This window comes from Pseudopipra pipra, chromosome 6 (genome assembly GCF_036250125.1).
Source record: "Pseudopipra pipra isolate bDixPip1 chromosome 6, bDixPip1.hap1, whole genome shotgun sequence".
NCBI lineage: Eukaryota > Metazoa > Chordata > Aves > Passeriformes > Pipridae > Pseudopipra > Pseudopipra pipra.
Window position 1 is genome coordinate 47,157,543 of NC_087554.1, and position 25,522 is coordinate 47,183,064.

At 40.4% G+C, this 25,522-nt stretch overlaps 1 protein-coding gene across 5 annotated transcripts in view; it reads right to left on the reverse strand.

Annotated features, from left to right (window-relative positions):
- KCNK10 (potassium two pore domain channel subfamily K member 10) overlaps positions 1 to 25,522 on the reverse strand; it is a 67,260-nt gene that overhangs the window by 38,627 nt on the left and 3,111 nt on the right. Inside the window, exon 1 of one of the 5 annotated variants that reach the window (XM_064658918.1) lies at positions 2,322 to 2,580. The exons of 1 other annotated variant lie outside the window; for it this stretch is intronic. In XM_064658918.1, the coding sequence (XP_064514988.1) occupies positions 2,322 to 2,325 (4 nt within the window). In that variant the 5' untranslated portion in view covers positions 2,326 to 2,580. Of the gene's footprint in view, positions 1 to 280; positions 388 to 2,040; positions 2,581 to 25,522 lie in introns of those variants that run through there. 3 more of the 5 variants (XM_064658919.1, XM_064658920.1, XM_064658921.1) reach the window with 3 other exon arrangements.

The window sequence follows — 25,522 nt, forward strand, 5'->3', positions numbered from 1 at the left end:
GTTTTAATAAATTGGAGTGACAACAGGGAGAAGAGTGACCATGCTAGAAAGAAGTCACATTTTTTGTAAGATATCAATATATTTATTCTCTAAATCTCCTTAAATTATTATTGTAATAGATATAGTGAGTTTCAGCAGGATATACCAGGACAGTATTCAGAAGAAACATAAAGTAGTGAGGTTGTGTGAAGCAGTCAGAACCTCTCTTCCCCTGCAGGCAAACATCTTAAATCTCAGTTACAACATCTCCTTACTGAACTAAATAAATCTGAGTACTCACCAAAGTGGCTCAGCTGATGTAACTGTGTAACATAGCTTCCATGGATTCCATGGAATTCAAACAATTTGCATTAGTTAGAGCCAGTAACTACTGTGTCTATTGTGAATCAATACAAAATCTTCAAGCCTGAGGGCTGATTTTGCACACTTGAGATTACTCAGCAAAATAGACTCAAGATGCAAGGCTCACATGGCAAGAAGAGTGCAGAATTCAAGTGAGAGAAAGAGCATGCTATGATTTTTTTAAATAGCTATCCACCTCACCACAACTGGCATAGTCCAGTGTAGGCTGGGTGAGCCTTTCAGGGGAAAGAGATGCCTGCCTTTGATATCCCACAAATGTAAGTCAAGAGGATGGAATTCAAGAGCTGGTAGCAGGAAAACAGCTTTTGTGAGTTTTCTTTTCCTCTCTGCTAGTATAAATGTTGTTTCTTATTCAAATCATGTTTCTGGCAAAGTGTTAATAAAAGCTTTACAGTAAAATCATGGCCTGTTTGATTCTGTCTTCTTAGGAAAATGTGTTGTACTGATTTAAGAACAAGATGGACAGTTCAGGTTAGAGAATGTAAAATGTTCTTATAAATATTTTCTCACTTAAACAGCTCAGTGGATTACTGTGCTCAGCTTGCTTATCTGTAAAATAAAATATAACTTTTTTCTGAAGGACTGTGTTTATCTTTCATTTTCTAGTAGTAATAGCTACCCTAAGTGAATGTAGAACTGTTGATCCTGAAGTATTTTATATTATATAAACAAATACGCAGGATGATTCTACTAAAGCAGCGAGTTAAGCAACTGATGTATAACAGAAATGGTCTTCTTACAAAGCTGATGCACAAGTACAACTACAGTCAATACTCAGAGATTTTAAGCAGCAGTTAGGTGTTGAAAAAACAGTGTAGATACTTCATCTAGCAGTTCTTCCACTCTCTACAACAGGACAGTGGGGTCAGTGACTTAAGCACATGGTAAAAAGTCAGAAATTCTGATTTCTAATCGGAACACTGCCTCTGTGAAACTGTGCTCTCACGAAAGAGCTGCCATTTGTCTTTAAACCATGGTTTCATCAGCTGCAGAGAGATAAAATAGTGCTTACTTTTCTAGCAAAAGTGTCCTGGAAGAGTCCATGTCTGAATGTAAAACATAAACTTCCAGAAGTTTAACAAGTAGTTTCACTAAAATCAAAGAACGGACTACAGTGGCAATTCAACAATGTGCAGAGGTATGTAAATAGTTTAAAAAATAAAGGCATACATAAATTCTTGGATTTGTAGAATTGGTTTAGACATGTTTACAATAAATGCAGAACAATTCCTACTTTATTTGTTCATGTTTTTTCAAAACAAGCTGGTGTCAGAACAGCCTTTTCCCAGACCAGAGTCTCATCCATATGTGTTTGTTAAATCATATCAAAGAAGGCTTAATCTGCCTCAGTGAAAGTGATGATGAATCTCCACTCACATGCAGGCACTATATTAGCAGACAGGTAATCTCAAAGGAACAGAAACCCTCAAATTAACACACCAGTGTTTCCAAACAGGCCTTATCCCAGTAAAAGGATGCCAGAGGGGAAAGAAAGGTGAGTTGCTGATTATTTGGATAAGCTTCAAAATAAAGCAACTGAAGACATTGATGTTAGAAGTGAAATTGCAATGTTAGGATCTGTACAGCTGTTCACATCCAAGATCACCATGCTACCTGCACTTATAGAGGCTAACGGCAAAGCCAGAACTCCCATTGATATGTGAGGAGCTTAAATACCTGAGAATTCTGCTAATATTGATGAGAATTAAGGAAGCAAGACTTTCACTCACTGTCAAGATGACAGGGGCAAAGGTTAACTCGTTATAGTTGTAGGTGTTTCCCTTGTAAGACGAACAGAAGGCCCAATATGTTGACCAGGCCCAGACCATAGGGGTGTCTGGTGTCTCCTGGAGCCTGGGAGACTTACAGACTTCTCCAGGACACTTTTCAGCTTGGTACGTCCCTCAAACTACTGCCCGTTCCTGATCTTCCACGTAGGGGTCGAGGAAGTCGCTTACACATGGTCCGAGGGTAATCAAAAAGGACTTCTGGGCCTTCAGACGTTTGGCCAGGGAATCTGGAGCATGAGTTACAGCCTCCTCTGTAGTTACAGTTGAAGGCAGCAACACGGGAAGAAACGGACAGACTGAGTCTATGCCTCCTCGGCTGGTGTCACCAAAACCAAAATTTTGGGGGTTTTGACAATGAAATGGCCTCCACAGCACCAGGCATGTTGGCATCAGACAGGACTCACTTTTCTCAGCAAGAGATGGAGGAGCGTCTTTGCTCAGGAACTAGCAAGGCTCACAGGCAGAGCTTTAAACTAGATGTAAGGGGGGAGGGAGCCAATATCAGGCTCGACCCTGGCAAGCTGTGGGATGATATGCAACTAGACAGAGAGACAGGGTGCTGGTGAGGGCACTTTGCCAGTCACTCCAAACTGTGCTAGGCACATTGGAGCACACTAGAAGCCTTAGGGAGATAAGCCAGTCAGTCCTGAGGTAACAGAAGCCACAAGAAAACACCAGGGAAATATCTCAAAGGAATAATGGGGTGTTTGGCTAGGAAGGCGACACACACAGCAGCCCAGCAATCCCCAGGAGCAAGATGTTGGGCAAGGAAGGCAAGAGTCTGGCATAGCTGAAGCTGAGTAAGGAAATGCTGGTCAAACTAAAGGTAAAGAAGCAAATGCACTGACAGTGGAGACAGGTTAGCTGGGAAGAGTATAGGGATGAAGGTCAGTTGTATAGTGATGAGGTGAGGAAGGCCAAGGTAATGGTGGAACTGAACCTCACAAGGCATGCAAATAATAACAAGAGTTTCTACTGGTATGTTAACAAGAAAAGGAAGGTCAAACAAGGTGTAGCCCCTCAATAAACAATGGTGGTAAACTGTTAACAATGCAGTAAATGGTGGCAAAATGGTGGTAAAATGTTAACAAAAACAATGGTGGTAAAATGTTAACAAGGCTCAAGTACTCAACGACTTTTTTGCCTCCATCTTCAGTGACAATCTCTCTACTCACATCTCTCAATTAAGCATAATGGCAACGGGGAGAGCAAAGTGCTTTTTTTTTTTTTAGCAAGCGCTAAAGATCAGGTTCCTGAATGTACAGCAGTCTATGGGACCCAGTGAGATAAATCCCAGAATCCTGAGGGAATTGGCTGACGTAGTTGTCAAGCTACTCTCCATGATACTTGAAAAGTCATGGCAGTCAAGTGAAGTCCCAGGTGACTGGAAAAGGGGGAACATTGAACCCATCTTTAAAAGGGTAGAAAGGAGGACCCTGAGAACCACCAACCTGTCAGCCCCATCTCTGTGCCTGGGAAGATCACAGAACAGATCCTCCTAGAAGCTATGCTATGGCACATGGAGGACAGGGAGGTGGCTTGGGACAGTCAGCACAGGTTCATCAAGGGAAAGTCCTGTCTGGCAAACCTAGTGACCTTCTATGATGGAGTGACTACACCAGTGGCCAAGGGAAGGGCTACAGATGTTACTTATCTGCACTTTGACACACAACATCCTTCTCTCTAGACTGGAGAGACATGGATTCCGTGTTAGATGGATAAGAAACTGGTTGGGCAGTCACATCCAGGGGGTATGGTCAGCTTAGAGTCTCAATGGGTATCAGTGACAGGTGGTGTCCTGCAGGGGTCCATACTGGACCAGTGTTAATTAATATCAGATTTCATGACACAGACAAAGGGATCAAGTGCACCCTTACAGATGACACCAAGTTGAGTGGTGTGGTTGACACACCTGAAGGACAGGATCCGTCAGAGGGACCTGGACAAGCTTGAGAAGTGGGCCCTAACTCCAGCCTTCCAGCACCTGAAGGGAGCCTACAAGAAAGATAGAGTGACTTTTTACAGGGGCATGTAGTGATAGGACAAGGGGGAATGGCTTCAAATTAAGTGTATGTTTAGATTACATATTAGGAAGAAATCCCTTACTGTAAGGGTGGTGAGGCACTGGAACAGGCTACCCAAAGCAGACGTGGATGTCCCATCTCTGGAAATGTTCAAGGCCAGTTTGGATGGGGCTCTGAACAACCTGGTCTACTGGAAGGTGTCCTTGACAATGGCAGGGGCGTTGGAACTAGATGAACAGTAAGGTCCCTCCTATGATTTAGGAGGGACCTTAAAACCATTCCATGATTTTACAAGGATTAACCCAACTGAAGCAGTTTGCAGTTGGACTAGATGGCTGTTGTAGGTTCCTTCCAACTGAAATATTCTACTCTAAAGCAAAACTATGTAGCAAAACACTGGAGTTATTGAAGTAATGAACCATAAGACATTGCTTCAGGCCAAACATTGTCCTTTACTACTGCAGGTGTGCTTTTCTTCAGGAAACCAATGTTTCTAAGAACAGGTTAGACTTATTTCTGCCAGAAGTATCTAGGTATAGTTGGCCCTGCTTTACAGCAGCAGGGTGAGCTACATAACCTGTTAAGACTGGAAAGTAGTTCTAATTTAAAAAGAAAATCTCCAGACAGGTTCAAAGAACAGACACCTCAGAACAGCTTCAAATAAGAATCAAAACCCTGAGACAAAATTCCAACTGGCTTTTGACTACGAAAACATTAAAACATGGCTTTGTCACACTGATCTATATCCTGGCAACTATCTTACCCAAATATGCCAAGAACACAAAGATACCAAAGAAAGCTGGTTTTAGAGGAGAGTTTCTCAAATGATTTAAACCAAACACAATTTTTTAAAATAAACATCTCCTCCTCTGGATGACACAATTTCTGTCTGCTGTCACAATTTCTATCTGCAAAAAATGTAAGTCAGGTTTAACAGTGTATTATTTAGTAATTCATTTTCTTCCACAGCCCTGTGTTACATGGGCACCCAGGAATGTATGTACATTTTAATGAGAGTATAGTAGGGTGTTCTTGGCACATCTAATAAAAATGTTGCTTTCACAGGATTCAACACAGAATTAGACAGAGGCCACAGATACTTATGCATTTATAAACTCAGCAGCTGGCTTTAAGTTTGAAACATGAGGTGATCAAGAATGAAACTGGACATTTGATCCCCCATTTTAGTGGCTCCATTCAAGGAAGACAACAAGGTACTTTTGGCTAAAGTAAAAAGGCTCGTTGATGTGCATCTGAAGGTAAGTAAAAATATGTTTCCCCAAAATCCTAATAATATAATGGGAGGTTTTTTAAAAGAAAGGAAATTATGCATTCTTGAAACGTTTAAATAGTTGAGTATCCAAAATTTCCCATGTCTTATGTTTGAATTAAAACTAGAAATTTAGTTAGAATTATAAAGTAATCTTATCATACAGTCCAGTTTCCCTGAGAAAATTCATGAGCTAATCATCCTCCCTACAGCTTTCACAAGATCCTACACTGGGTTATCAACACTTCTATATCCTTCCTATAGCACTACTTAATAAGCCAAAATTTCTTCCTGAACTAATTTAGAAATATGACATTTTGTCAAGTGTATGATGTTTCAGAACAGAACCCTGGAGCACCAAGGCTCAGAAATGGCTGTAAGGTGCTAGCAAAGTTCACTAAACCTTCCCTGAACTGACCACTAAAAGGAGGTGGATCCACCTTCTTTATAACGGATCATAAAAGACTGGGGGATGAAGGGACTCCACTGGCCATAACTGTTTTAGAGTCCTAGCAGGAGCCTCATTTATTTCAGCTTAACTGGATAGAGTATTCTAGGCTTTTGTTTCTCACCCCAGTCACCCTTCAGTTAACACACTGAAGTTAAGATCAAAAGGCTTCCTGACTGAACAGTGTGGAAAGGCAGGAAAATAAGCAGCCCATCAGTGGATAACATATAATCTTGCATTCACTTCAAGGCTCTAGCTCTTCTCCAAACAGAAGTTCCTGGAGGATGTGGGTATCTAGCATTTGCTTCCAATTTCAAAATCTTCCCACAGACTCCCCAAAGTGATTTCAGATACTGGCTGCTTGGATTAAGAAAGCAGGGCTGTGCCTGAAGTTAAAGCAAGGATAAGAGGAATGTTAGAGGGACAGCAGAGGCAATCAGTGTATAAAGGGATCAGCTATATAAACTTCTCAGGAATATGTCACAAAGAGAAAATGCATGCAGGTTTACGGATTAAGGAAATTGGACTGTCCAACAGGAAGCGGGTGGTTGCTATACGCATAATGGAAGCAATGAAACATGGAAGTTTCTGTCCATGTGTAACCAAAAAATCATTAAACCATCAAAATTTTGCATTATGAGGACACAGCAAATCATTTCCACTACTTGATTTGCTTGTTATTCCAGCCTGCTCCCCACCCCCATTCTTCATCTCTGTCTGTTGTGGGTTTTGTAGAGAGCATCCATTTAACCAGAGCAATGAATGTTGAATTTTTATAAGTGGGCATTCAAAAATCTGATGCTGGTTTAGAAAGTCTGGCTTTTAGAGCAAAAATCCCAGTAGACAACGATCTTGTCTGCCTTCGTGTTTGTGCGGCATCTTTGCATGATGTGGGCTAATTAACAGGTGACATTACAGCTGTGATCAAGAAATGGGAGAAAAATCCTGCCTGCAGGCTACGATTACATATGGGGCAGAACACTGGTATCCCTGTGGCAGTTGTTCTGGTTTGAGGCATAGGAATAATAAGCATTACTGTCTGGGGATCACGGGATCCATACAGCCACGAATCAAGAAAACCTGCTATCAGTGCTGACATGTTTTACACCAGTTTGGCCCTAGTCCCTTTGCATAGCCCCAGTGCACACAAACTGAGCAGAGAAAGTCATCGTGAGCTTGCCACACAAGGGGAATTTCGCCCTACTGTTTGTACAGCATTTTGCTGCAAACTGCCACTGAATTACTATTGCATTTACTGTTTGTGAAAGCAACGCTCGACATATTGTTTGTTTGGAAAACACAGAGTGCCTCTGAGCATAGAGCTTTTCAATGCACTGGCACCCCATGGGTTAAATCTAACACTGTTTTCCCTGAAGTGGATTCTCTAATGCAGCATTAGCGCTGCTGACTTCAGCAACATCTCAGCCCTCTGCTGTAAATGCAGTCATCAGCAGGAAAGCATTCGATGGAGTATGAAAGACAGACAGGTAAAGGCACAAAGGGCAATACACAATAAACAAAATAGATTGAACGTGCTGTTGGAACAAATGTAGCACTGATTCATCCCAATTGCTCCTTTCCCTGAGTGGGATAGGGAGAAGGGAGCAGTATGTCAGGTTACAAAACTGCATAAAGAATAAAGTCACTGTTTGCTTCCTATTGTAGGGTAATGCTAGTGAACTAAGAGTAAAAGTTCATATATTGAGTTCTCTCTGTTGGTTGGCAGAGAAATGTCAGCATGTATCAAGAGGGAGTTATACCTGACCATTGCTTTGCCATCCCTGGCAGCGGATTTGGGAAATATGTCATACCAAAAGGGTTCTGCAATTTCTGTACCATTTGTCATATATTCCCATCTAGTGCTTGAAATGATGATTCTCAGTAAGTTTCCACAAAAATCTACATAATTCTGCTGCAACACTTATAATTGAAACATACTAATTAATATTTCTTGGAATACCCCAACTACTTAATTAATCTGGAACACAGTTGTGATGAGAAAACAAAACACCACTGTTTTATAATGTGGCTTTCATTCTTCTTCATTAGAAAACTATAGTTTAGGCAAAAATAAAAAAATCTTAAACAGTCTAAATTGGAACATGGTAGAAATTAAGAAATCAGTGTGGTCTGAGTTAAGGCATCTATGGAAAAACATCTTCCCAACTATGGCAGTCTTCACACAGTGGTGATGCTGGTGGCCCTGTAGATCAGCAGAACTAAGGGAAACTCAAGCCTCTTCTTTCTTCCCAGAGAGCTTCTTTAGTGGCAGACAAGAACATTAGCTATGCAGTAAGTAAGAAGAATAAATTTTCTCTTCCACCGAAGGACACTATCACTCCTATCTGATACCATTTTTTTCCAAAGAACAAATCTTTTGGGAATCTTCTCCAGTTTCTACAGTCCATGCTACCAGAATATTGCTGCTCCCATTTAGCTGTGCAGCAAGTGCCTGACAGAAACAAGTACCTGGCTATCTGGTCTCTGTGACAGTGTATTTCATTTAGGTGGCAAGGTGAGGATAGCAGGGTGGCTACAGTAGTGATCTCTGTGGAAGGCCTGGGGCTGCCCCATTCTGGACACAGCCAGTTCCTGCTGACTTCAACAGACCCACCACAGTACACAGCTGAGCCCATCAGTGAAGCTGACAGCATCTCTGTGAAAGCCTACTTTAGAAAGAGAAAAATAATGTGCAGACAGTAAGGAATGAGGAAAAAAGTATGAGAAACAATCCTGAAGACATCAAGATCAGTGAAGGAGAAAGAAATGGTCCAGGAGCTAGGAGATATTCTCCTCCAGCCAATGAGAGTTATAGAAGAGACCATGGTGGAGTAGGTATTTCTCTGGAGCTCATGGAGAGGACCACACCAGAGCAGATATCCACACTGGAGGGCCCCAGTCCAGGGCAGGTTGATATTTCCTGAAGTACTGCTGCCTGTGGAGAGACCATGCTGGAGCAGGTTTATCTTAAAGGGCTGCAGCCCATAGTACAGACCCATGTCGGAACAAGGAAGAAGTATAAGGAGAAAGGTGCAGTCTAGAGCAGCTAGGCCCACCATAAACCCCTATTCACCATCCCCCTTGCACCATATGGGGTCGGGAGGAGGAAGAAGAGTCAGGAATGAAACAGTGAAGTTGGGCTTGGAAAACCAAAGGAGGGGAAAGGTATTTTAACTTCCACCTTTGTTTCTCATCACTCAAATCTATTTTAATTGACAATAAATTAAATAAATTTTCCTCAAGTCAAGTCTCATTTGCCTGTGATGGCAATTTCTAAGTCATCTCCCTGGCTTTATCTCAATGCACAAACTTTTCCAATGCTATTTTCTCCCCCTCTCCTGTTGAGGAGGAGGAGTGAGAGAGGACCTGGTTGGGTATCTGGTAGCCAGCTTAGGTCAACCCATCACAGACAGTTTGCAATAAACATAAGGACACAATTCAGACTACATTGTTCAGCACTGGTTTTTCTCTGAGTCTCCCCAGCTACCTGCATATGGATTTTGGTGAAAAAGTCATCAGTCCATTACAATCACGTCCTAAGAATATCAATGTATAGATCAGGACTTAAACTACAGTGATGAACATGAGTTAGCTACAGAGAGAGCAAACATCCTTCCAACAATAATGCTTTTTGTCACTTTCTACTGGAGTTGGGTCAATTGGGAACAAAAACATTCATTTGTCTTGTCGAGTGGATTTGATCTTTTTCACTTTTTATCACCTTTCATTCTAATTTTCTCTTCTCACACAGAAGCATTTTATTTCATGCACTTTCTACACATATTAAAGAAAATGGATGTCAGCAGCACACACCTTGGAATAAAGCTAAATGCCAAATTGATTAAATATTTCATGCTGGCAGGAAGTGCATATACACTTAACCAATGAAGGAAAAGAAGTAATACAATATGATGTCTCTGACAATTTTTAAAAAGTATAAGAAAATCACGATCTTCTTGTAGATGCTAAATGGCTTGAAATTGGGTGCTGGGTAAACCTGACTGGTTGGATTACTTATTAATCTAGCTGTAATCAGTTTAAAAAATGTGTAAAAGATTAAAAACTCTATGCAATTACCATTCCCCTGAGCTATGCCATGTCCCTTTGCTTTGTGAGGCTTTTGAAAGACTCTCTGCTATTCTATAATTTCACTTTAGGAGTTCTGAACCTAGTCTCCCTAAAGAGATAGAAAAACAGCATGTACCAGCTAATTTAATTTTAGTCAAGAAAGTATAGTGAGAAAGAGAGGAGGATCTCAATACCATTTTGATACTTACTGTATTTCTGAAAGACTACCATTTCTAATTGTACATGCTTTAAAGCACACAAGAATGGCAGTTCAAGCATCCATCTCACAGGAGCTTTCAAAGCAGGGAACGGAAAAACTGACAGTGGCTGCCTAGGAAAATAAAAAGTCTTCAGGGCTAAAATCTCAGTGCTCTCAAACACATAAACCTCAGAAAATCTCACTACACCAACGAATTCAATCCTAAATCAGTTTTTGTATATGTCTTTTTAATAGTCACGTATTATAATTATTTACTTCATAGGGAATAAACTCTTCTGGACAAGGGTCCTAGCGTTAGTAATGTTTAGAGAAGGAGCATCACTCCTCTGAATACACTGGAAATAGCAATAATTGCCATATATCACTGTCTTTTAAATAATTCCAGAAAAATTGGTTGCTGGACAACAATTTAAAAATATTTTTGGTCTCCTTCTTGTAGATTGATACAACTTTCATTAAGATTTGCAAAGAAACCAGGTTCAAGCCAAGAAAAGTTGAGTAGCTTTGCTAACATAGTGCTGAGCTTCTGTTTATAGGCCTAGTCACTTAGCAGGATATATTTGGCTCAAAACAGTGCTGTACCAGATAGGCAGAAGTTCACATTTTCCTTGGGCTAGCCTAGCTCAGACAGCAGTGTTCAACTCTTGTCTAATACAACCATGTAGGTATAGTATAGACAAAAAAAGAAATTGCTTAACCAAAATCATACAACAAATGATGAGGCTGGACTAGAAATCTGTCTCCTGCTCCCAGACTTGTGTGCTTTAAGACCTATTCAAAAAGAGCCACTCCTATTTTGGACATCTATACTTTATTTCATTAATTTTATATCCATCCTTGGCTTCTGCACAACCTTTCCTACAACTGCATATAGTCAGCCAGTGACAATGAAAACATGTTTTTCTTTCCTCAGACTAAAAGGAAGCAAACTCTGAATGGTATGACAAAGGCTGCTCTAGTCAATATCTTTCCCTGCCTCACTTGTCACCAAAATATTGAACGGTGACTAAATATTGACATGTTTCATTGTAACTGAGGATCAAATGCACAGGAATATGGAAGTAGAGAATGAGTTAGAAAACTACTGCAGGCAGACACTGGATCTGTATTTAAAGAATACTGGAAATATTAGTCTTCCTTCAATCAGTTTTGACTGATCTCTTATCCTGGTTTGAACTACAGTAAATCAAACTTCATCACATATTCAAATGTCATTTGTCCATGACACAAAATGATTGTCAACATAGTCATCTTTTCAACATCCCACATCAATTTTATTGCAGTTTCCCAAAGTATTCTTAATATAAATGAATATGTTGTTTAGATGAAGTGCAGTCTCACAAATGAAAATAAGACACTGAGTAACTAAAGACAGTGATGAATTCTTCCCTAGATCCCTCAAGAACAGGGCAAGAACAACTGATTAATTTGTAGCAAGGAAGAAGGGGATTATATATTAGGAAAAAGTCTAGCTACAAGGATAGCTAGGCATGGGAACAGCCATCAATATATTGAAATGTCCACTATTGGAGGTATCTAAGAAGAGGGCATAAAATCATCTGCCAGAAATTATTTGTCAGTGTTTTCCATATGTCCTGCACACCCCTATGAACTTGGGAAGAAAAACTACCAGTGAAGGTAACAGAGAAAGACAGTCTAATGTTGTATTCAGCATCCAGGATGTGTAAAAAACACGGTGGAATACTAAGGGTTTATAAAAAAAAATATTCAAAATCATTCATTCACCAGTTCCAATTCCCAGCAGGAAAATGCTTTTGAAATCCTTTCCCTCCCCTTCTGTGTAAGATAGTCAATCACACCTCAATATTCCTTTTTGCATCAGTTGTGCCAAGTCTGTAATAATCTTTCATGATTATCTAAATATCTCAAAGCATTTCACAAATAACAGATAAATGCCTGTGACACTGAGGATCCTAACAATACTGTATGTGTTCACAGTTTCTCTCACGTAAACACTGCCAAGAGATCTTAGGAAATTAATAAATTCAAGAGTAATTTCAAAACCTGATTAAACAAGGTCTTTGTCATACATGCATCAAGCAGGTACAATGATTTGTCATCAATATATTAGCAGATTTTCAAGTTCTTTTAGGGGACATGCTCTTTTCCACTATACATTACAAAATGCCAGTCCATCTGTTACAAGATTAATAGACAGCCATAAATCAGACTCCTTTCTTTTCTTGGTTTTAAAGGAAAAATATGATAACCATATGTAAGCTGCTCTTGATGATTATTTACAAGAACTTCCAGATTCTGACCCAGCCTCTCTGCTGTCAGCATTGCAGTCTGAGTGTGCCCATGAACCTAAAATGGACTGCCCAAGAGTTACTCTTTTGCAAACACAGCCTTAGAGCTCCTGTTACTGAGGCTATACAAATGGCAGGGAAACAACAGGAAGCCCAAGGCCAGCTGGAGCAGGTATCCGCCAGAACTTACCCACTGACACTAAAAAAATCTCTGCAAAAGTCACGGCCATGGGATGCTGGGATACTTTCCCCTCCCTCCTCCCTCTCCCAGGCACTGTACTTTTCTAATGCATATGTGACAGCTCACTGGTCAAAAGAATGGATGTGCTAAGGCAGGACATGAACTCCAGGAATAGCTGAAAGCATCAGGCTTTTTTCTAGTTTGGCTCCAGGACAGCAGTCCTCAGGGGAGTTCCTAGCTAACACTTACTGGCATTAGCATGAAGATGCACTGCCACTGACACCATTTGTAGCACTACTTACAGAGCTGCCAAGTCCAGACGAATACTTGAGGGAGGTTTGTCTTGTGCTGGAGTGAGAATTGTACACTCTGCTGGAGGGCAGTTCGAATTTTGTTTCCCTTGCTTTGCCTTCTCTCTCTCCTGACCTCTCTTCCACCTTGCCCTCCTCCAAATCCATCCATCTGCTCTTGTCCCTCACTTCTCTCCAACTGTGCTGGCAGCGTGGGAGGTAGCATACCCATAACTCTCTGTTCAGCTCCTCTTCTTGGCACTACCCTTCCTGTTGCCTCTGATACTTGAGCCTATATCCATGTGTGACAGGACTCATCAATGAACTTCAGGTATGGGAAAATGAAAAATAGAATAGAAGAGTATTACAGTGAGAAACAGGAGGAGTTGAGGGGAGAATAGAAGTGATTGACAGGGGCAAGTCCCAAATATGGAACCCTCCTGCTTCGAGACTGGTGACTATGTTTTTTCCAACACACTCACTGGCTACAGTGCTATCATCAGCTTTATGGAGCTATTTATAGAGACACTGAATACAGAGAAAACCATGAAAAATTCTCACCTTTCTCTTTCTGAAATAAGACTAAAACCAATAGATCACTGCTAAAACCTGTTTCCCTAGCAATAGATTGGTATTTCTTGCTCTTGATAAAATTGGGAGTTCCAGTTTGTGCAGGTCTCTGCTCTGTCAAGAGCCAAATAGGAAGCAAATGCTTTTGACTCAGGATCTTGGGCTATAAAGATGACTTTATGAAAAGAGTTCCTGTAAGAAGAAATGAACATATATATGTTTCCTTGGGTAATATACAGAATAACTGCTTTCTTGTCCGTATAGTACAAGCACCAAGGAATAACAGCTGGTCTCTGGTTTTCTGCAGATTTCACCCTTCAATGAACAACAGGCATGTTGAACAGTGATGCTGCTGCTTATCCACAACCTTCTTCTTAAAGACTAAAACAAAATTTTTCATTGTACCATGACATGCTCTGGATGAAACAAGCTGATTACTTTTCCTCACCAGGAAGTGTCCCAGGGTTCCAATAACATTTAGGAAGAGTCTGAATCTCTCACCATGGGATTTCAATGTGTTCAGCTTCCAAGTACTCACAGGACGATGTAGGGTCAGAGTTTTTGCTGGAATCTTCCAAATATCCTATCTCAAGGATTCAGAAAAGAAATTCAGTCAATGGTCTCATGGGCAGACCAACTAGTGAAGGAAATCTAAGTCCTGCAATATAGTGTAAGAAAGCCTGTGTACAAAGAGAAGAACATTCTTAGTGCAGGAAGCCTAGTGGTAAAACTAGCCAAGTGGAGGAGACAACACAGCAAAGATTCACACTGGCCTTCAGGAAGTTATCTAATCTACATTTGAAATCTGATTGATGCTGGCTGTCTGCCAGGAGTACAGCCTAACAGCAGACTGGAGGAATTTCTTGATTCACCTCAGTCACGCAAAGGAGAACTTAGAAGCACCACTGACTATAGTATAGACTGGAATTGTGAGATGCTCAGCTGGGGCTGTACAATATCTCCTGCAACCAAACTCTGTTTGGTTACTAGCCAAAGTCACATATGGGTAAGGCCAGAAAAACACACACAATATAATCTGTAATCCCAAAATAACAATTGTGTATGCACTAATTGTTCCCCTCCAGAGATGTCTTGTGGCATCCTTACAGATGTATCTGCACATTACTGACCATACCTAAGGAGCTCATACTGATGATTGTCTGTAAAAACAAGAAGTAAGAATTTCTGCATCAGTCTAGTGGTGTCTTCCCCAATCTGACTAATGATTAGGATGTACTGAAAAACATTTTGAATTCAAGTAAATCTCATTAATGATGTTCCATTTCAGTTAGGTGATAATTTCTCAACTTTTCTGTGCAACAGCAATAAAAGTGGATCTTTCATCATGTGATAATGGTCAGAAATCTTGTAAGAAGCACATCATAGAATCATAATATCAACCAGGTTGGAAAAGACCTCCAAGATCACCAAGTCCAACCCTTGATCCAACACTGCTGTGGTTACTAGACCATGGCACTAAGTGCCACATTCAGTCTCATCTTAAAAACCTCCAGAGATGGTGAATCCACCACCTCCCTGAGCAGCCCATTCCAGTGCCTGATTACTCTCTCCATAAAAAATTTCTTCCTAATATCCAACCTAAACCTCCCCTGGCACAGCTTTAAGACCGTGCCCTCTTGTCCTACTGCTGGTTGCCCAGGAGAAAATACCAAACCCCACCTGGCTACAACCTCCTTGCAGGTAGTTGTAGAGAGTGATGAGGTCTCCTCTGAGCCTCCTCTTCTCCAGGCTGAACAACCCCAGCTCCCTCAGCCTCTCCTCATAGGACTTGTGCTCGAATCCCTTCACCAGCCTCATTGCTCTTCTCTGGACCTGCTCCAGCACCTCAATATCCTTCCTGAACTGAGGGGCCCAGAACTGGACACAGTACTCGAGGTGTAGCCTCACCAGGGGAAAGAATCACTTCCCTGCTCTTACTGGCCACACTGTTCCTGATAGAGGCCAGGGTATTTTTTAGTTCAGTGGAGCTCTACTATTTGCATAACCTGAGGATTTAATCTATTTAGCCATCTTAAGTTCCCATTGTCTCAGTTTGAAGAGACTGGAATGTTTACTAGAGAGGATGAGTTATGAGACAGACCAAACTCCTCTCTCTCAGCAATTGTAAATTCAAAATTAAGGGGCTTTAATTGAGGAAGTGTGGAAAAGAAGAAGAAAAAATAACTGTTTATTAAAAGATACTTGTATGTTGGCAAGAACAGTAACAGAACACAAAAAAAAGACCTAGACAATAGTCCTGTACCCAAAAGTCCCCTTCAAACAAAAGAAAAAAAAAAAGTCTGAATACTTCTCTGTCCTTCAGCGCAGTTCTAATCCCGGTTGGCAGGGGGCGCTGTTGGATCGCTGAAGGTGCAGGGCCTGCAGTTCTCTGTGTTGGCCTGCAGGGGGCGCTGTTGGGCTCTGGTGGTCACCACGCGGGGAGGGGGGTCTGGGGGGGGGGCGGTCTGGGGTCACGGGAGAAGCCAAAAAGAAAATGGGGACCCTTCCCCCACGGAAGAAAGGGGAAAGGAAAACAGTTCACCCCCACGGAACACATTGCTGTCCCCAGATGACGGTGCCCCAAGGCTCCTCTTTTTTTCTCCTCCCAGTGAGCACAAAAACCCTCCAATGAAAACGCAGCAGGTCCAGGCTGGAGACAAAAGACAGCTCGCAGGCAAGTTGAGGCCAGCAGTCAGGGCTGACCAGGACAAGAAGCCAGAAAGACAGGCCCCCAGGCCTTTTCTCCAAATGCACCCATGCAGACCCCCATCTCCATCCCAGAGAGAGAACCCAGCAAAAACTGCCCTCCTGCTCTAAGGAGAGCCAGCAACACCCCCCCAAAACTCCTCCCCTCTCCCACTCCAGCCTTCGTTGGGCCATTAGCTAGGAATTGGGCTTTGCCAGCCAGATATTTTGTAAAGCTAATTGACTCCCTTCCCCTTTCGAATTCAGTTTTTCTTACAATGGAGGCAGGGGAAGGAAAAATTCCCTCATTGGAGTTATAGCCTATAACACCCATACACATTAACACTCAGATAAAGTAAATGAAAGCTTTCCAATACTCTAAAAACCTATTCTGGAATAGGGTGAAGCATACATATAAGACAGCTACTACAAAATTACTCTGTGCAAAAAGGATATTTTACAAGGAAGAGGAGGTTGCTGTTTGAATGCCCTTGTTCAGCATAGCTACTTTTATTTTCTCTTATTCTGAATGCCTTATAGCATACACATTTTTCTTTTACACTTTGTGTGTAAGTTTCACCAGTAAAGCTGCCACAGTCAGAAATTATTTACCTGTTGAGTCTGCATGTATGACAATTACTAGAAATTGACTGTAAGTCAAAGAGGGATCAGTTAAGCAAAAGGAATTAGGTTAAAGAGACATCAGACCTATTATGCTGCTCATGACATCATCACTAGGAGGCTGGTTGGGTATATGGGGCTCCAGGTCACTGCCAGGCTGCACAAAGTTGGCTTGGAGTTTGCTATATAGTATATAATTTAGGGTTCCTTAGATGTTAAGGAATCTGATACAACACCTGAATTACATAAGAATGTTGGGCTTCTATTCAGATAATAGTGTAAAAATAGAGTTGTAATTTGAAATATAGTAAAACTCTATAGCTACATAATGATACCATCTGCTGATATGGTATGGCTTCTAACATGTCACAGTACTTCACAATGTTGCCATACTGCATCACTGAAATGTGGCTACATGCATTCACAGATCAGACTTAACAAAGAGACAGTAAAGGAAACATAAGGCCCCACAATCAATTTTGTCCACAATTAAGCTCTACCTAAGCAAAAACTTGCTTGCAGTGTATAGCAGGTGAACATGAACTCGTTTTCCTGCAGTCAGAGCTGGGGAATACAAATGAAATCACTGCTAACAATGCAAAGCTCAGATTAGCATTTTATAACTTTCAGCAGAGCTGCACTAACCATTACAGTGTAACTTCATGTAACATCAAAGCAAGTACTAACTGAGAATTAAACCAACAGGAAGAAGTGGTGTACACCTGCCTTAAAGCCTCCTAACAAGAGGATTAACCCAAAGCCATTTTAGCTGAAGAGTAAAATACAAGCAGAAACAACCTTTGTCTCATTTCTTTCCTTTGCTATAACTTGGAATACATCCCATTAGCATCAACACAAATGTAGTCAAATTGGTCAGTGCAGCCCAGAGAGTGATTTTGCTGACCCTAAACCAGACAGTTGCTGAGAATTTTCCAGGTTTCCTGAACCATACTTGACTGTATTTCCCCTAACCATAATAGGTCCTTAGAAACTTAGAATACCTTAGAATTTCAGACACCTACCTATATTTAACTGTTTTATTCTCCAACTTAAACACCAAGACCTTAAACCATCTTGTCCGGGAGCTGCTTTATGCTGATGACGCCGCCCTTGTTGCCCACACAGAAACAGCCCTGCAGTGTTTAACATCCTGCTTTGCAGACCCCGCTGAGCTCTTTGGGCTGGAAGTCAGTCTAAAGAAGACAGAAGTTCTCCATCAACCTGCACCTCAGGAAGTCCCCCATCATCCCCACATCACCATTGGCCAATCAGAGCTCAAATCAGTCCAGCAGTTTAATTACCTCGGTAGCCTCATCTCCTCAGATGGTAAGATTGACGGAGAGATAGACAACAGGTTAGCAAAGGCATACAGTACTTTTGGAAAGCTTCATAAAAGAGTTTGGTGAAATAAACACCTGAAGAAAAGTACCAAGATCAGTGTTTACAGAGCCATAGTGCTGTCTACTCTCTTGTATGGTTCCGAATCATGGGTCATCTACCGCCACCAGCTAGAACGCTTCCATCAACACTGTCTCCGTACAATCCTAAACATCCACTGGTCAGATTATGTGACCAATACATCTGTTCTAGAACAAGCAGCAGTTACAAGTATTGAGGCCATGTTGTTGAGAACACAGCTGCGTTGGGCACGTCTCTAGGATGAAGGACCACTGCCTCCCTAAGATCCTGCTTTATGGTGAACTTGCCACCGGCTGCCGCATGAGAGGAGACCTGAAGAAAAGATACAAGGACTCCCTGAAACAACATCTCAGCCTTGGCCATATTGATCACCATAACTGGTCTACTCTGGCCTCCAATCGGGAGGTCTGGAGACACAACATCTATAACACTGCTGATGCTTTTGAGAAAGCACGCAGGATCACCCTTGAGGAGAAAAGACAACACAGAAAGAATCATGCCTTGCAGAATATACCACCTAAGGAGTCTTTCTGTTGTGCCTTTTGCAACTGAACGTGTCTATCTCCTATTGGCCTTTTTAGCCACCAATGCGCTTGCAACAAACGTGGGTAGAGCCCTTCCCAAATCTTCGTTCGCGAAGCCCAGCCATGATGATTCTCCAACTAAGTCACATTCAAAAAGTGCAATTCAATTGTCCACCCATATTATGTACCATGAAAGAGACTATGGCATACCCTAATTGGCCTTAAGCTGTTGCTCCAGAAGGGCAAGGTCTCCCTTAGATCCATTATCATATATACCAGGCCTATACAAATACCTCAGCTACCTTAAAGTCTCTTAAATGTCAGCAGATGCCTATTTTTAGAAAACCAAATCAACAAAAAATGTCTGGTAGCAATAAGAAATTCAGGTCATAAGGTTACATGTCAGTATATCATTGTAACCTAATAATGGGCTCTGCTTCTTATAAAGGCAAATTAGGATGGTGGCTGTAGCATCATAAAGAAGTAGTGCTGCTGCTGTTTCCGTAGCTGTCATGATTAAAGCTACTCAAGGTCTGTGTTCAGTGCTTTCCTGTGCAATCCAAACTTAGCAGTCTCAACATATAAGTAATCAGTGATGGATCTGAGTTATCCTAGAAGAATGCCTTTGAGATGTGTGCTTCCTTCATTTCAACTGTGAGCTTCTGCCGTACCGTTTCTTTCATAATTCTTTCATCAATGAGGTTTTCAACACATAGTAGCTAGTGACTGCCTTTTGTTTCTTGAAAATGAAAACCTGAAACTCAAGAGGATAAAAGCCCTGTACAAGCTGTCAGTATGGATTTTCTGTTTTCAAATCATGCTGGTATCATTATATTACAGTATCAAGTAAGAGAGAAATAATCCAAGCAACCCTTCAACAACGTATTACTGAATTTTCAGAAATTCAGTGGCACAAGTTTAAGGTGCCAAAATCCAAAATCCTCATCCAGTAGAGTCAGTAGGATGTTGGTTTTTAATTCCTAGGGAAGAAAAGATGAGTCAGTCCTGCTGAGATATGGACATATGGCTCTAACAAATCTCAAAGCCTGATGCTTAAAGCACCGTGATGATCCTGTAGGATAGTGCTACCAAAATAACTTGCATTGCTTTCTAAGAAGATTTTTTAGGGTGTTATCTTTTGTTATCCCCTACTAGTTAAACAGTCTTCAGCAAAAAAATAGTCACACAGTCATAAATAATCCACAGATTATCAGAAAAAGAACTGAAGCAATTTAAAGATCTATTGAATACATTTGTGTGGGGACATAATTGAGGAACAAATGGAAGAGTCATAAGACTGTTTCTCTAATGAGAGACTAGCCAAATAAACAAATCATCATCTATGAAAGATACTTACTTCATGAGATAAAAATATTCTGTAATATGTGCATGAGATTATTTATACTGCGATTTAGTTTTGTTCACAGAGAAAGACACTGATACGTGCCCAAGGAACCAACAGAGGACATAAAGATACTTCAGGGACTTTATAAATTTGACCTAGGTTATACACTTCTAAAAGGTAGAAAGAACATCATGTGCTTGAAAACAGTGAATTTTAGTTGAAGGCTGCCAAACTTATTTTCATGTCCACACTTTTTTTTTTTCAGAGCATTTTCAGCCTTACTACAGGTACACCCTGTTCATTCTGCATTTTCTGCACTTCTGGCAGCAGATCTGATCCTGTCACACTTGAGACTCACTCTTTTGTAATCCACGTTTCCTGAAGCAGCTTTGCTTTGTCTCTCCTTGTTAGGTCTTTATTTCTTTTTAAACGTCAAATTTCAAATAGCAAACTCAAACGAAACACTGGACCTAACTATGTCAGGATTAAAAAAAGAAAAAAAATTGAACCCACACCCAGACTTTGCAACTGATCACTAGTGCTATTCGGGACTCCAGATGCACTCCTAAGTGCAACAAGTTTCACTCTCTTTCATATATTTCATGCCCCTTGTCACAACCCCAGCTCTGAGCAGGATGGCTTTGATTTTAAAAACAGGGAAATAAAATTAAGCTAAGCTTCTTTATTCTCTTCTACCTCTTTTTTCCCCTCATACAGATTTTGATAACAGATTCTATCACCCTACTGGCCTTCATTTTAATTTCCAATACCAGGATACACCCACACTGAAATTTCTACCTTAACCTCAAAATCATACCAGTGTTCTCCTATGCTTATATTTTAGGACAACTGGATAACACATAATAACGCACGCATTTGGGACACTTTGACAATAGTAAGACTTGTAATAGCTTAAGAATTTTATTAGCAATTAAAGAAAAAGATGAAATCTGAATTCTTGGTCTCAGCATTCCCAGACCAACGACACAGCCTCAATTCTGTGATTCATTAACATGATAAGAGATTCATAGTTCATATATGAAATATAATTTTGTTTAAATAATCTTAGTTGATGTTTGATTGTGTGAAAAGCAGCCCAGAAAGTACGTTTGGAGAATAATAATGGTCCATGGACTAAAAAGGATTGGCACTACCACCCTGAAGTACAAGAGTATAGGATATGCACTGTTCTCACTTGTTGTTTTACCTCATTGGGGTAACCAGTGAGAACTGCATGACACATTATTTATGAAAGTCAGCAGGTTCATCTTAGAGCACATTTTCCATTATAGATAAAATGTTTTCCTATACATGTTTTATAGACAAACAATAGAAGTATAACCAATGGCTCAGGAACTGCAATATAAGCAGCCTCTGTATGACTAAGGTAGGTCCCAGGATGTTTTCATCCTTACAGAAAACAAAGACCAGAGATATTCCTATAAAAAAAGGTATTAGAAAAATTAGTATTTAGCCTTTTGCTGAATGTCACTTCTTTTACATAAAACTTCCCTAAAAAAAAGAGACCAATTTTCAGCATTCATATTCTCTGCTTCAGCTTTTGCTGTTACACTGAGATTATTACAAAATAAAAGTTGGGCATTCCCATGACACTGAATTCTGTAATACTCTACCTGTTGAATACTAGTCTGTTGGTTACCCCTTTCTTATCCTGACCTCCCCATTTTTTCCTCCCCATTTCACTCCAGGTGCTTACCCTATTTTGAACACAAAATCCAGGGCCTCTGTTTTCCCAGTGATTCCAGGCACTCTCTTACTTTTAACTCAGTAAAGCCTGCGGCAACAACACAGTTCTTTTAAAATGAAGAATTCGTGTTGCTCGCACCAAAATGAGTGGTAAAATTCCCAGCTCTGGATTAAATCAAGAGAGTAAGAATTAAAGTGTATCACCATTAATATGCACTTCTGTCTGAAGCTGATACAGTCCACATAGTAACTACATAAATCCACATAAACGCCAAAAGCTGAACTAAAGCCTACCCAATTACAACTGGTATCATATATCTTTATCCCAAAAGCAAACTCCATCACTTCAGTAGCATCAGTTTTCAAGAGTTGCCCAAGGGACTTTTCTGTCCAAAAGCCATTAACAGATTACTCTTGTACATGTGGCAGAAAAGAGCATCGGTATTCTTCACTGAAATAATAATTCTGTCCTAACCCTCGTACTGCTGACAATTCTACTGCTCTTCCTATCTTAGACTTATGGCTTCATATTGCCTTTGATTTTTTCATTCTCCTTTTCTCACAGTACAGATGACATCTTAATGGTACCTTACCCTTCATCTTTCTTACCTTAACTAGAGTTCAGTCTTTCTTCACTATTACTAACAAAGCTGCTGCCCAGTCCTTTGCTCTGCCACCTTCTTACTACTAATTTTACATTTCTGAATCCTTAGTGTTACCATTTCCAGGGCATCCTAAAGACAACATTGACGAAACTAATAGCTCTCTGCCGTCTTTCTTCCTCTCCTCCTAATTTAATTGTATCTTTCTATCTCTTACCACATTAGGGTCCACGGTACTTATCTGTCTACCCTGTAGGCTCCACATAGTTCTGATTTTTTCATTCTTTTCTATTTGTTTTCCAAACTCTTCTATTTTTTCACCTTACCGTATTTGGCAGTATTGTGCCTACACCACGCACTCCCAGGACTGACCTCCTGTTTACTCAACTTCTACTGGGTAATTTTTCCCATGCTTACTAGGCAGAGCAGAGTCCCAGTCTATCAGATGGGTGGGCCAGTAGCCAATATGATTTTGTGACACAACTAGCACAGGGTCATTGACCACGACCATGGGTCATTTAGGGGCATCAGAGCTACTTTTTCACACATTATAGCTTCCCAGAACAGTCTTCATATACTGAGCTACTAAGAACTGACTTACTGATGCAGAAAGACATAGTCTAGCTCACAAAGGCATTCTACTTCTTTTCATATATCTTCTTAAAAACAGAGGACTGAAATGAGCACCTTTATTCTACTCATCTACATCTTTATAATTAAGTTTGCCTTCTGCATTGGTGTCTTTGAATAAAACAACAGAAAAAGCAAGTACTGCAGCAATTTGTAAACTCCACCAGCAGCATCAGTTTAATCTGTACTGAGTAGCTGATGCTGAAGATTTTCCAAACAGTCCTCAAGGGATGATCCAATCCTGATATCTGCATGAAGGCACTTGAGACTCAGCTCGTTGTCCCACATATAGGTGTCTAGTACTGCTTGAGGTGCCTCAGGCAAAGTGAGAAATCCCATGGCAGGTAATAAAGGACCTATGGAAGACTTCAGCCCTTCTGGAGCAGCAGCCTGGGAATATCAAAGGTGTTTAGATACTTCTAACGGGAAACTCAATTGAATCTTCAGTGTCTGTAAAGAAGAGTAAATGATACTACTTTCCTAGAGTTGTAAATTGCAGAGACTACCTTATTTCTTAATTGATGTGATCTGTGTATGATGACAGGCTGTTTTGCTCCCTCCTAATTGTTTTAGCATTTGATTGCAATACATATGCTCTTCTTTCAATAGCAGATCTTAGATTGCTCTAAACAAGTTAATTATATTCCACAACACCCTTGTGCATTAGGAAAGTATTAATATTCTTGTTTTGCAGTCAGGGAAAAAGGAAGGAAAAGAAAGGGCAAGTAGCTTGCTCAAGGTTAAACAGTAAGTCAGTAGCAAAATTTGAAGAGGAACTCCAGACTCTCAACCATGGTTTGAATTCCCCACAGACCACTAACTCCCACATTAAACATAAGGGCAGTAATAAAGGCATGGTTTCAGAACTCCAAAGTGCAGAAAGGTATCCTATAAAAACAATATATTTGTGAAAGGATGCAGGAACTGGTATCAAAACTTTAGAGTTCCAAAACATCAGTGTAGAGATAAACATTGATCTGGAAATTCAAAAGGCTCTGACAATCCGTATCACTGCAATGACAGCAAAAAACTGCAGGCACAAAGGATGGAACAAAACTGAACTCCACTTGCTGCCTACTAAGAGCATCAGTAAGGCAGACATACTTCCCTTGGAAAAGACATCTCACCATTACCCTGCTAGACAGTCTCACTTGGGAATCATTTTTGATCTTATTGGAAACAGTCTCATCTACCTTTTTTTTCTACAAAGAAACATCAATTTTAAGCAGGTAATTTTTAGGAAAAAAGTTGATATTGTTGTAACATCCAGATGTCTCAGACAGGATGAGGGACATATTGTGGTTTAGGTACTGTATAAAAATATATGTGCAAAGATATAATAAGCTAATTAAAGCACGGACAACAGGGGGGTGTAACAAACAGCAAGAGGAATGCAAGAAAGGGGAGAGATACGAACAACAATTATGAGAATTAATGTCTTCATATGCTGCTGTAAATCCACTTTTATATTCTGAAAATCTATAGATGAGAAGTTGCATGAGGTATGAAACTAAGAATCTGGTCTTTCACTAATTTCAGTTATTGCTTTACCTGAATTGTATCAAATGCAACAAGTAAAAATTAGAGATAGGCAGATCAAATGTTTTCTGATTGTGTATATACAGGCTGGTTCCACCAGTAAAACAAATGGCAAGCTTGTTTTTTAAAACGTAAGGCCAGGTAGTGTGATATCCTGTACCCCTACTTTATGGGTTCAGTGCTCCCTAAAACATTCTTGAGGTGTCTTCTTGGTTTTCTTACTCATTTCTTATGCTATTCATTCACTGTATACAAATTGTGTGGATTTTAGTCAATATATATGGGATTCTAGGGCATAATTCACATTGGATTGTAAGGGACAAGTCCCAGTTACTTTTGGAATTGAGTTTGATCTGTTTGTTAATGGATTTACATAGTTTCATTGCCTGGGATAACAGTGGACTTCACTGTAGGAATCTGGACCTTATACAATTCCAGGCTGTATATTTCGTTTATCTAGAAAACTCACTCATCATTTACACAGAACACGCAGGTATACTTTATACCAGACACATAAGATAATATACAAAATGATAATATCACAATTCAGTTTCCAAGCTCTGTTTGACCCAGTTTAATGGCTGAGAAATCAGTCTCCCATTAGCCATCTGTCAGACACCATCTTTCACGACAATTCTATTCTTTTGCACCTTTTCTCTCCACAGTGTCTTTCTATGGTATATTGATCTTTGCTAATCTGAACTGAGAATATCAGTTTTACATCAGATGAAAATTACCAGCAGTCTCTAATCTATTTATCTATGTAAATATTTATATTCAGTTAGCATTATGGAATTGAGCATTAATTCATTTCAATGACTATCATTCTGACCTGGGTTCAAACCAGCAGCATCATCAATTCCAAGCCAGCCATATCTCCACAACAAGGGCCCTGGCCTTTAGAAATGTGTATAATTTCTAGAAAATATTGCCTGGAATAATCAGATCTAAACAAA